This window comes from Pituophis catenifer, unplaced genomic scaffold (genome assembly GCF_029215685.1).
Source record: "Pituophis catenifer annectens isolate HBS135680 unplaced genomic scaffold, rPitCat1.0.hap2 SCAF_9, whole genome shotgun sequence".
Taxonomy (NCBI): domain Eukaryota; kingdom Metazoa; phylum Chordata; class Lepidosauria; order Squamata; family Colubridae; genus Pituophis; species Pituophis catenifer.
In genome coordinates, this window is record NW_027256889.1 from 11,010,921 (window position 1) to 11,023,345 (window position 12,425).

General features: G+C 41.5%; 1 protein-coding gene across 1 annotated transcript; it reads right to left on the reverse strand.

The window, feature by feature from the left end:
* Positions 1-1,035: 1,035 nt before the first annotated feature.
* Positions 1,036-10,521, reverse strand: SMPDL3B (sphingomyelin phosphodiesterase acid like 3B). The gene is made up of 8 exons (XM_070949382.1): positions 10,401-10,521; positions 9,426-9,639; positions 8,814-8,911; positions 6,257-6,400; positions 5,908-6,080; positions 4,490-4,670; positions 3,004-3,137; positions 1,036-2,152 (listed from the first exon to the last, which is right to left on the reverse strand). Exons 1-8 carry the CDS (start codon positions 10,459-10,461, stop codon positions 1,757-1,759), a joined length of 1,401 nt encoding a protein of 466 aa, XP_070805483.1. The 5' UTR covers positions 10,462-10,521; the 3' UTR covers positions 1,036-1,756.
* Between the last annotated feature and the right edge of the window lie 1,904 nt (positions 10,522-12,425).

The following is a 12,425-nucleotide window of genomic DNA, read 5'->3' on the forward strand; positions in this document are numbered from 1 at the left end:
TCTATTCTCTGTACAAGGCCTGCCTTTCTATTGAGGTAAAATTCTGTGTCATAAAACACTGCAAATCTTCCCTTATTGCTTTTATGGCATTGTAGACATGGGATAAAATAGGAAATGAAACAAAAAACTGAACCATTGAAAATCATGAGTCATGTGCTGGGACTCACATAGTGCACTTTGCGCACGCATGCAGACTTTGTGTGTGTGCGCACCTAACACACTTGCGCACAGCATTCAAAATACAGCAATTTGAAGCTCAGCTGCTTACCTTCTAAGGCAGCCCTGGTATGTAGAACAGTGGAGGCATGGAAATCAGCTATGTTGTGTGAATCAGCTGAGCCAGAAAGAAGGAAATATAGGACAGGATAGAGCAGGGGTGGGGGGCAGCTGATTGTTGGAACTACCGGTTTGCCCGAATTGGTCCGAATCGGGCAGCAGCCCACTACTGGTCACAGGTGGCTTACAGTTCTAAAAATATAACAGTCTACAACCTAAAACCAACCATATTGCAGAGCTACTGTCTATCTAAGTGGGCTTCTCAACAAAAGCTCTCTAGAAGAGCAGGTTTACTCCCTTCCTAAAAGTTAACAAAGTTTCGTATAAGGAAAATTTCCCCTTAATCTCAATTTAGGGCAGTAAAAACCAAAACAATTAAACAATCTTTTGAAAATTTATTGAATCTGTGATTCCAAGGTGCCCTCAGCAGAAGATAAAGATTTCCAATCAAACTATTGTGTTGATTTACACACATTCATTTTCTACACATGTGCAACTGAAGATATTGGCATAAATGGTAACTCCACTGAGTTTTCAGTTGAACCTGTTTCACTGAATCCAGTTCTTTATAGTGTTTGGGTATCAAATCAAGAATTCCAAAATGTCATTTACTCAGCCTGGACTGGAGATGTAAAATTGGTAACAGCCAGGGGTGGGTTCCCGGTGGTTCGGCAGGATTCGGGGCGATCTAGCCAAGGATCGCCGGGATTCAGCAAACCCCCAAATGCAACCCTTGGCTGGCAACGCCCACCCCTCCCCTCCCCTCCCCTCCCCTCCCCTCCCCTCCCAGGAGTCTCCATGAGGCCCGTTCATCATTCCAGGTAAATGCAGGGACCATGCAGAGGGTCTGGGAGGGCAAAAAACGGGCCTACCGGAGATTCCGAAACAGGCCTATTTCCGGCCTCTGGAGGAAGCTGTTTTCACCCTCTCAGAAGCTCGAGGAAAGCCTCTGGAGCCTGGGGAGAGTGAAAAATGCCCCCCGCCTGCTGTGGTGCAGGTGGCTGACTAGGCCATGCCCACCATGGCCACGCCCACCCAGAAACGGGGCAGCGAACCTGTTGGTAAAGGATCTGAAGCAGCAACGTATTGATACCAGCAGTTTCATGTGGATGTTAAAGAAGAGGAGTCCACGCTCTGGGACATTCCATTAGAACCTCTCCTCTTTCACTAACATCAGTTTGAAATACCCTTTTATGCCACTGCAGCATAACGTCCCAATCCCGAACTCTTGAAGTCATAGCAACGATACTCTTAGATTAGAAGCTTTGCCACCTAAGTGTGTGTTTGTTTTTTTCCAAGGGAAACCTTGCACCATCCCAATGCAAGAAAAATAATAATTTTGATCTGATGATGAAGTTCAGTTGAGTTTGCAATTCAAAAATTCATCAGAAATGGATGGTCTAAATTCTCAGGATGCCGTCCCCTGTGACTGTCACTACATTCTGTGTTTCTTCTTTGCTTCTGTGGAATCCGCATGGTGCTATTTGTGGCCCAGCTTGCTCAAGATGTCGATGAGGCCTAAAGTAAGGAGACCCATTGTAGGGCAAAGTAAGAAAATGTCCAGAATTGGGGTTGCAGCTGCAGCACTTCTGGCTATAACACACTGATTGTATTTTTCGAAGTCAACTTCTCTGATGGCACAGATGTGATCTGTTTGGCAGCTATCATTGCAGACTGAGTTGTCGTACTGCACGGAATTATACCGGTAGTACTTCTGGAGCTGGCCTTCATCACTCATAAGCTTCTCCAGGAGCAGATGCATGGAGCGAACAGAACCATCCGGGATCTTGTATGCCTCTATCAGGCTGTATTCTTTCTTCCACTCAGGAGTACCCATGTTAGCATGGGTGAGGTTTAAATAGTAAGTTACTATATCCTAAAAAAAAAAAAAAAAGGAACAGAAAACATTTGGAAGAAATACTACGAAATCTGTTAAAACTGATCAAGGTGAGCTACCAGATTCAGGCTGCAGAAATTCAGACAACTATGCAATAGCAGCAAAAACATACAGAGAACTCAACTCTTTGGTCCCATCTACTGGACATTTACATTTTTTGCAGCCTGATGTAGTAAACTTAATAATGATGGAAGATAGCGTGTAGGAGAACAGGCAGAACTGCGGGTAGAGTTAAATACATCATCAGCTTAGAGTCATTGCGTTCCCACAAGTACTCTAAGTCCACCCCTCCTGAATTCTTATCCGGGGCCAATTCATACTAAATTTTAGTTCACCAGATTCTTGTGAATAAGCTTGAATATGTAACCCAATGGTGGTCCTGATTCTTTGCGCCTGACAGATAGCCATTATATTTCCTTTGCCCTCTGTCAAGACAGTCAAAAAGGAGATCCAATTCACTTTCCACCTTTCTTCATTTCACTTTCCTGGGCTGTAGCAACCAGGACAACTAACACAACTGGGTTCTCCATGTCAGTCAAATAAACTAACATTGCATTTCAGGATTTTTTGAATCAGGCCATAATCCTTCTGATGGTCAGCAGGATCCTCATGACTATTGCTCGGCTCTCTACAGCATCTCCCCTGTTCCTTCCCAAGGCTGTCAATATGAATAGGATTCAAGCAAGTCACAGGAGTCCAACTCAATTGGGACCATATAGAAACCTCTAGTGGGCAAAATAACTTGCCCTCAGTGGCTACATGGATCACCTCCGGAGCCGGCACCCTGATTTCTTGGAGACAAACATCAATAAATGGAATTCTCTTTCTACCTTCACGAGCAGAGTGCTACGGTCGTATTTAAAAACACGGATGCCAGGGTTGTTGGCTCCATTCTGCACACCTGGCAAGCTTGTCTTCCAAGGTGTAATTGCTGGAGCTAAAAATATGACACTGATCGGGGAATCTGAAAGAGAAGACAAACTGCGTCGGGAATTTTATCACACGCACACATAGACACACATTTTATTTTGAGGACTGATTGATGTTGTCAGTGTTCTGACTTAGGCTTCCTGATACAGTAAAAGCACACAATGAGTCCCAAAAACCTTCTTATTATGGCTGTGAATTCTGCTCATTCAGGGCCTGTTCATTCTCAATCTGTTCATTCACAGATGAGTCCCAAATAGTTGTAAAGAGTCCAACAGACGTCTGCCACAGTTCTTCTGATAAGGGTGATAAACACCCACCTTTATCTCCCTTGACACGCTGTCAAGACCTAATTGCCAATTAACTGTGCAAGGCCACACAGAAACACAGAGTCAAAATAGAGCTGCAGTTGTTGCATGAACAACAGTTGCTTCCTGCAAAGGCCCACGTGCCTTTGCTCCTCCTTTATGTCTTATGGGAGGGGCCAATCATCTCCAAGCCCTACTCCTGAGTCGACCCTTTTGTTTTAACTGTTCTTGCCTTCTGGCAGCTCTGCGCATGCGTGCACTGGGAACAGGCTCCCTCTGTTCCTCTTCCTAACTGACGTCCAACTCTGGAGGCTCCGGAGTCCACACATAACTCCCAGATGGCCCTGGCCCCATCTCTGCCTCCAACACAGAGCCCTCGTCCGAGCCTTCCCCAGACTTCAGGATTGGCCCATGTTCCTCCCCAACCTCCTCACTGTCCGACTCTGCTGCCAGCTCCGCAGGCCACCGGCATACCACAACAGTCAGTTCCTTGCCAGACAGGATATAAATCCATGATGGAGTGATATGCAGACTGGAATAGTGGCATTCAAGTCCCAACGATGTGTCAATTGGCAGATGAGACAAGGAACTGCTTTTGGCAATGCAAAACTTGCAATCACTTTTGGGGCACCCCCTCTATCTTAAATGGGTAGGGATTGGAAAATATGCTCCATTCAATTATGGCTCTCCTTTTGTGGAATATACTAATTGCTGGTGGATTCTGACACAGATCTTATCCCTGGGCAAATATTATTTTATTATAGGCTTTTTTGGCAGCTAATGTAAGGTAACTGGAAATTTTGTTGAATAACAGAATAACAGAGTCGGAAGGACCTTGGAAGTCTTCTAGTCCAACCCCAGCAGGAGATTCTATGCCATTTCATATTGTCCAGTCTCTTTTTAAAGAGACTGCTAAATTATATGACATTTTTTCAGTTGTCAGACACATGACATCTTTAGATAGTTGCCAAGCTCCCAGTAAAGTCCAGTCCCGTTATTTGCCTTCCTATTAAGTACTTTTGCCCCACAACCCTGTTGCTCTACAGACTGGAAGACATCAAGAGAATTCCAGAGGACGTACCTTTGTTATCATAGAACATTCTAAAACTATCCGTATGGTGATGCCCAAAAAATTGCGCAGCAATTACAGCATGATGTTTCTGAATGATTTCTGTGTATCTTTGATTGAAGTGTTTTCGGAACCAGGGTTTACCTCGTTTCTTTTCAAAGATGCCAGGAGGAACATGCCCAATAATAAAGACCTGGGATAGATCAGAGAAGGGATAGTCAGGGGAAAAATGACATACTAAAGACTGTGAGATACAGTTTCCTAGCCTTCCCCAACCTGATGTGCTCTCATGATCGTCAGCTAGCCTGATCAATGCTTTGGGAAGTGGTGGGACCAGAACTGGCTCCAAATTTCTGCTTTTCCCAATATCCTCTCTCAAGATATGTTCTCTCAACCTATATAGACCTGAAACTCCTGTTATAGAAATTTTAAACAAATAATCTACAGCTTGTTGGCTTCGATCTGAATAGGTTTGGTACAAACCCTTCTCCTAAACTGCACAAGGAAGTTGGACTTAATGGTTTCCAAGGCTCTTTGTAGATCTTACAATCTAGGATTCATACTCTCTTTGGCTAGATTCATTCATACCACGCTAAATCGTAAAACGGTTTAGTTTTATTTATTAAATATATATATTATAAAATGCTTATCCCATTTTTTATTATTAGAAATCAAACCGTGCTTATGCCTTGGCATGTAATGTAACCCTAACTAATTATGGCTTAAACCATGGATTGTGATTTAATTATGTATGTATCCTTTAATTCCTTCTTGAAATCATGACATTACGGAATTGTGTTGACATTCCAGAGATATATCTTTGACAATCGCTTCATAGTGCTGAATGCATTTTTGCAGTTGAGTTGAGACATTACCCTGATTATAGTTCTGTCCCAAAAAGGCTTAGAAGCAGTGGTGGGATTCAGCCGGTTCGCACCAGTTCAACAGAACCGGTAGCTAATTTTTTGTGGAGTTTGGCGAATTGGCTGAATAGTGTGCCACACCACACCTGGCCCTGCCTCGCCCCACCCCTCCCAGCCAGTCCTCGCCTTGCCTCCTGGCTGTTCACCTCGCCTTCTGGCCACTTGCTTACCTGGCATCCCAGCTGCTCGCTCCCTGACCTCCCAGCTGCTCGCTCACCTGCAGTCCAGGTGGGTGAGTGGCCAGGAGTCCAGGCAAGCAGCCAGTGAGTGCCCAGTGAGGAAAGTCCAGGCGAGGTGAGGCTGGGTGGGACAAGGAATGGCTGGGAGGGGAGGGGTGAGGCAAGGCAAGGCGCCCCTCAACATGAGTGATGTCGAGTCGATCATGCCCACCCAGCCACGCCTACCCAGCTGGTCATTAGGGCAGAGAACTGGTTGTTAAATTATTTGAATCCCACTACTGCTTAGAAGTATTATTTAAAATAAGAAAATAAGGCAGCTGAAAGAAACCTTTTCTCCCGTTTCCGATGCCTTGGTCAACAGAGTTTGCAGCCACTGGAATTGGCCTCCTGGATCCTCCAGACTCATGGAACGATTATTCTTTTCATAGTACAGATTGGTGTTGAGGACAATTATTCGCCTCCTTGCTCCAACACCAGGCAGCAATTGACTGTAGAAAGCACCTGCAAAACAGTCAATAGGTCAGTTTGGACCAGAGAGCGTCTGGTAGGAAGCAGTTAATTTGATTAACTGGATCGTTGGACTACTAACTCCAGTTCGTTTCCATACAGCCCCTTATTTAGAATCAGAGGAAACATTTTTTTTGGGGGGGGGGCAAGTGCAATCTGCCATCACATACCTCTTCTGAACGTCTGTATGGAGGCCTCATCAAGCCAAGCGCGCCATAGGTCTACTGTTACATTGTAGATCTTGTTCTCCTCAGCTGGAAACTGATTTTTGGGGTGGAAGTCATGGTTGCCCATTGCTGGATAGACCTGAGTATCTGAAGGAAGCAAGAAAGAATATAGCTTGGTAGAGAACGGTATAAGAAAGAAAGCTGTCCCACAGTAGGGAGAAGCAAATCACACATCTTTTGTCTTAGCCAACCTAGATTGATCTGATGCTAAGCATAAAACTTTACATACAAATCTGAATGGTGGAGTTCACAACGAGATCACATTATGGTTTCCTATGATGCGTGGACTCAAAATTATTTTTTTCCATCAAAATCTGAAGAGGGGTACCAGAGGTGGTATACCTCGGCACAGAGTAATTACAACCAGTGTAACTTTTATCTAACAGAGATGCGGTGGCTCAGTGGCTAAGATGCTGAGCTTGTCGATTGAAAGGTCGGCAGTTCAGCGGTTCGAATCCCTAGTGCCGTGTAACGGGGTGAGCTCCAGTTACTTGTCCCAGCTTCTGCCAACCTAACATTTCGAAAGCATGTAATTTTTTATTTATTTTTTTATTTATTTGATTTGATTTCTATACCGCCCTACTCCCGAAGGACTCAGGGCGGTGCACAGCCAAACAATAAAACACATACATACAAAATTTAAAAGTAGAATAAAATCAAATTAAATAATTTTGGCCCTGACAAATTTAAAACCCCAAACTTTTAAAACCAATTTAAAATTGAATGTATAAAATACTAAAAGATATTTAAAAATTAAAAATCTTTTATAAAAGAGGGAGAAAATTAGGCCAGGCCCGCCTGGTGAAATAGTAAGGTCTTTAAAGCGCGGCGGAAGGTGCACAGATCCGGGATCCTCCGTATCTCTGGGGGGAGCTCGTTCCAGATAGTAGGTGCCCCCACATTTTGTAAAAAATGCAAGTAGAAAAATAGAGACCATCTTTGGTGGGAAGGTAACAGCATTCCATGCACCTTTGGTGTTTAGTCTTGCCGGGCACATGACCATGGAGTTGTCTTTGGACAGTGCTGGCTTTTCGGCTTTGAAACGGAGATGAGCAGCGCCCCCTAGAGTCAGGAACGACTAGCACGTATGTGCGAAGGGAACCTTTACCTTTACCTTAACTTTTATCTGAGCTTATATCAATTTACAAAATGTGGACCTAGACAAGAGAATCACCAAACAAGGAGATCAAGTCATGGATTGAAACTGACCATCAGATGGTAAATTTAAATTTAATTTCATCAGATGGTAAATTTATGAAGTTATGGAGCTGAGCATATGGAAAGCCAAAGCAAAAAGGACTCTGAAACATAGTGAACACGTACATATTCTATATCTCAAATGAATCTCAACCTTAGCCCCTTTAAGATGTGTGGACTTCAACTCCCAGAATTCTTTAACCAGCATGCTGGCTGGAGAATTCTGGGAGTTGAAGCCAACACATCTTAAAAGTGACTAAGGTTGAAAAACATTGCTATATCTGGAACATCAAACAACCATATGAACCCTTAGCTAGGATTTCATATGCTGTCTGCACCAAGTCATGCTATGGAGAATGGGCTATATTTCCCCCCCTAAGGAAATATACCGGCATATGTAAATTCTTTCCATTATCCTGAAATGGGAACATATTTCTTGGAGAAACCTGAGAGCAGAATATATACAATTTTGTCTGCTTAGGCAACATATTCTCAGTAACCTTCAAAGACGAACGTTCTGTTATTGTCTTCCACAATCTGACACCTCTGTGATGGCTGGGAATGTTGAAATTTGCAGTCTCAAAACATTTGGAACAAAGCAGAATGGGAAAGTTATTCCGCTCCCACTGCTTAGTACTAATTTAGACTACGAGTTTTTTTTTTCCAAAAGTACACTTTACACCTAACTTTTGGAACCCCATATAATCTTATTTTCAGGACAATGAAGACCATATGAAAGTAAAATATGTATAATTTAATTTAATTAACCAGTAATATGGAATTGGCTAGTAAGCAATCAGTATGTTTCTGTTGCACATAATACATTTAAGCCAAATAGGATAAAAATCATCATCTTCATCATTGAAATATTTTTTCAATCAATTTTTCTATTAAAGTGATATCCAACGTATTTGCAACCATGTAGAAATATTCAAATCCTTCCCTGTTTTCCAAGATCTTGCTGCTCTGTGACTGGCTGCGGCCAGCAAAACAAAAATTAATATTTTTAATGCTCTAAACATCATCTCATTTTAATAATAATAATAACCTAGTCTAAACATCTGGCTGACTGTAGCAACTAACCATAATAACGGTGATTTAATAAAAAAATTGCACCAGAACAATTGAACAACTTCACAAAACCATCACATGTGTACCCTTTTCTCTGTGTTTTCTCTAATACATAGGTGTTAACAATAAATGTATCATGTTAACTTTTATACAAAATGTAAAAGGCCGCATTTGGTTATGGCCTTTTACAGGCCTTAGTTTGTTATTGCCCACTTATTCTAGCATTTTGTACCTGGAAAGACATCTCTGATCAGCTTAGTTAGCTTTTCTATTATTTCCAACACGATTTTATCTCCCAGCTTTTCATCTGGCACATGAGGAGTATCATCTCTAGAAAACAGCAAAAAACACATTCCAGTGAAGCCTACAGATACTAGGCATAAACCTAGATAAGCTACATATAAGAAAGAATACAATAAGTGTACAAACCAGGTCTCAACTCTGATAGAAATTAGCCTAACAGGTGATTAGGTTAAGAAGCAGGGAGATAAAAGGGATTGAAATCTACAAAGACAGATATGTAGATATTCCCGTCCATTATCTCTGTTTTATTCCCAACCTCATTAAAGCTTTTTATTTCCATCACAGGTAACCTGCAATTATGAGTAAGTAGCATACAGATTTAATAAATAAATAAGCAAACGAACAAACAAGCTATCTCTCTTGAACTAACATGTTCACATATTTGCATAGGAATCCTGAATCGTTGTGATAGTTGAGTAAGAGAATGAATGAACAGTTATTCTTGAATGGTTAGCCAGCTAAGCGGTGAAATAAAAGTTTGTTCTGTTGTTTACTACAAGGCATAGGACTCATGCTTTTTTTTTTTTTTTTTTTTTTTTACCCAGTCCAAAGAATGAAGTCTGGATCAGGAAGAATCTTCTTCATGGCATAAATAGAAGAATTGATAAGAATCCAGGGTGCGTCACACAAGTAATCACCCCAGGTTCCTGGACTGATCACTGGCTGCGTGCCAGCCGATGGACACACCTTCAAGGGATCTGTGGACTTTTGGTACTCTGGGTCAAGATGAAGGTCTGAGATATGCCAGAAGAAACCTGCATCAGCAGACAGAAAATTCACAATAAAATTGCTCAATATTTATATTCACCAGAACCAAAGTTCTTTATTTCAGACAGCAAAATATCTAGGATTGTTCCTGTGCAATTGCAAGTTTTTCCCACATTTGCCAAGCCCACCCTGCAAAACTATTCCTTTTTTTTTTGTCTTAAACCAAAGGCAAGCAACTTTTTTTTCTTGGATTTTGAGTGGTGTGCCTGAGCCGCTCTCCCAAAATTAAGTAGCACCATAGTCAAGAAATGGGTAGGGCAACGACAACCCTAAACTTGGCTTGATTTATGTGTGGTTCAAATGAGTCCAATTGCCTGAGTTAATTATAAACACAGATCAGCCCCTTAAAAGGAAGACACATGTCCAAAGGGAGTCTCTGCATACCAAATATAAAGCATAAAATGAGTAGAAAATATTAATGTTTGGAAATAAATCTTTAAAAGGTTCAGTTTTGCCAACTAAATGGCAGTTGCCAGCAGCACATAACTTAGCCGGTTTCTCTGCATCTGATCTGCCAGAAGAAAGGATATAGCTAAAAGCAAATCGATTAAACAGTTAATATGATTACTTCTGTGTAATGTTCCTCTTCTGTCATATTAAAACAACAATTTAGTGGCAACTCTTGAAGAAGCTCCTAGGGTGGTGCCCATATCCTGTGCTAGAGACTTAAGGGTTGCCTCATGAAACTTATCATTAAATGCCATTCTTTTAAACAGACAACCTCCCAAATAAAAAAACTGGAAAATACCTGAAGCTCCAATTACATTCCTGCAATGCATCAGTAGCAATAGAATCTTCCAAAAGTCCATTTTGGTTTCGTGGCTAACAAGCACCGGAGATCTGCTTTGTCTTCTTTGGTGCAGCTGTGGCAATCCGTCAGCCGTTTTATTCTCCACCCCTATAACTTTGACTCATGCCTTACTGGAGGAACTGACTTGGCATCAGAACTTGGCATCTCTTCCAGTTTAGCAGAATCCCTGTAAAATATTTCAACAGTGTGTTTAACTGAAGGAATTGCCATTTGACAAGCTCTTTGTTGACGTAGCAGGATGGAACAAGTTTATTTTCTGGCAGAGAAGTTTTGGTGGGTGGGGAGGGACAGGTAAATGTTCAAGTTCTCTGCCAAAAACTGCATCAAACAGTCCAGAGTGATCTAACTTGTTTGGAAGAAAAACTCTTGTGGTTGCTGAATGAAAACAAGATTTCTAGAGTGTTACAATTGTTATTCCACCCCAAGCCATTTTAAAATAAAAGTGCTACAAATACGAATAACAAATATTGACTTTGCTTACTATTTATTTATTTCCCACATTTACTATATTTCTAAAGAACACAAAGCATACACACCTTGAACATACCTAATACTCCTTCCTCCTCCTATTTTCCCTACAAGAGTTATATAGATTTGGGACAGAAGCTATATACAGGTTGCTGCTTGAATTAATTCCATTAAATTTTATTTATTTATATAGTCCTTTCAAAATTGATTTGGGCAAGGAACAGATCAATTCAGGAGTTCACAACATGGCCCGCAGTCTATCACATCTGGAGGAAACCAGGTTGGGAGGCAATTTCTAAATCTTGTTTAGCAGTTTACTCATTTATCCAAAATCTTCCCTAAAGTGCTATTTGCAACTGACTTTCTGAAATGTAAAATTTGGTTGCATCTTGTTCTGGCTTTTCCCGGGTGCTGGCTTGCAGCTGTTCACTTATCCTGGCACATCTGTATCTTTATTTCAACAAAGAGATCAGCGCAGGAATGTTTCAGAGGCTTTGCTCGCAGGAAAAGATGCAGTTCTAATCCTCGCATCTGAAAGAATACCCATGGGGTATATTAAAAAAAAGCAGGTGCTAAAAATAGGTGTTTTGTGCTGAAACCTTTTCAAACCTTTGCAACACTGAGATAAAAAGGAACAGTCTAGAAAGTTGGGAAGGACCAGGAGAAATTTCTACAAATTGGTGTAGGTGGATGGCAGCTCCTTTCTTTATAGACAACTAGCTGGATGCCCGTGCTTCGCTCCGAAACTATATGATTCAGGCGTGATAAATTGACACATAGAGCCTGAAACTTAATGTAGAATGTGTAACTCCACAGCATCAGAGCGTGTTAATATAAGGCAACTAGCAGTTGGAACAGAGGGGGAGTGGGAGTAAAATGTCCCAGCCCGCAGGCTAGATAAGTCACACCCTGGCCATGCCCATGCCCGGTTTAGCGAAGGGGTAGCATCAGAGTGCATTAATATAAAGCACCTGGCAGTTGGAACAGAGTTCCTTTCAGGTGGGGAGGGGGAGTAGAACGTCAAACTCTTTAGCATCAAAGCGTGTGAATATAATACTATATATGAAATACTAATGATCTGATGGTCATATCGAAAAAATCCTTTCTTAGTGAGCACCTAGAAGCCAAGAGGAACATACGTGCCAAATTTTAAGTTTTTAGGCTTTACCATTCTGGAGATTTCGTGATAATGTGTGAGTGGTTTTCGCTTTTATATATATAAAGTTGAGACATTCCCCAATTTTATATTTAAAAAGCAAATTTCATTAATCATGGGTTTCAGCCAGTGAGACTTACAACAGACCTTCATATCCTCATGTAAATAAACAAAAGATTGAAGAGTTCTACCAGGCTTATCTGAATCTAAAAAGTGATAACCCTTCAATTAATGAAGGTTCGTTCATAAAACGAAAATGCTTCAGTTCTGCAGATACTTTCGCTTTTCAAAAATGGTATGGCCAAACGCCAGGGAAATTGGTAGCCATGGCAGAAGGA

Bases quoted from the DNA above. Each gene is read 5' to 3' on its own strand.
- SMPDL3B (XM_070949382.1), bottom strand. From the start codon at position 10,461: ATGGACTTTTGGAAGATTCTATTGCTACTGATGCATTGCAGGAATGTA. The intron at 6,081-6,256 runs GTATGTGATGGC...ACTGTTTTGCAG, and splicing joins CATACAGACGTTCAGAAGAG to GTGCTTTCTACAGTCAATTG. The intron at 3,138-4,489 runs GTACGTCCTCTG...CTTCTCTTTCAG, and splicing joins AATGTTCTATGATAACAAAG to ATTCCCCGATCAGTGTCATA.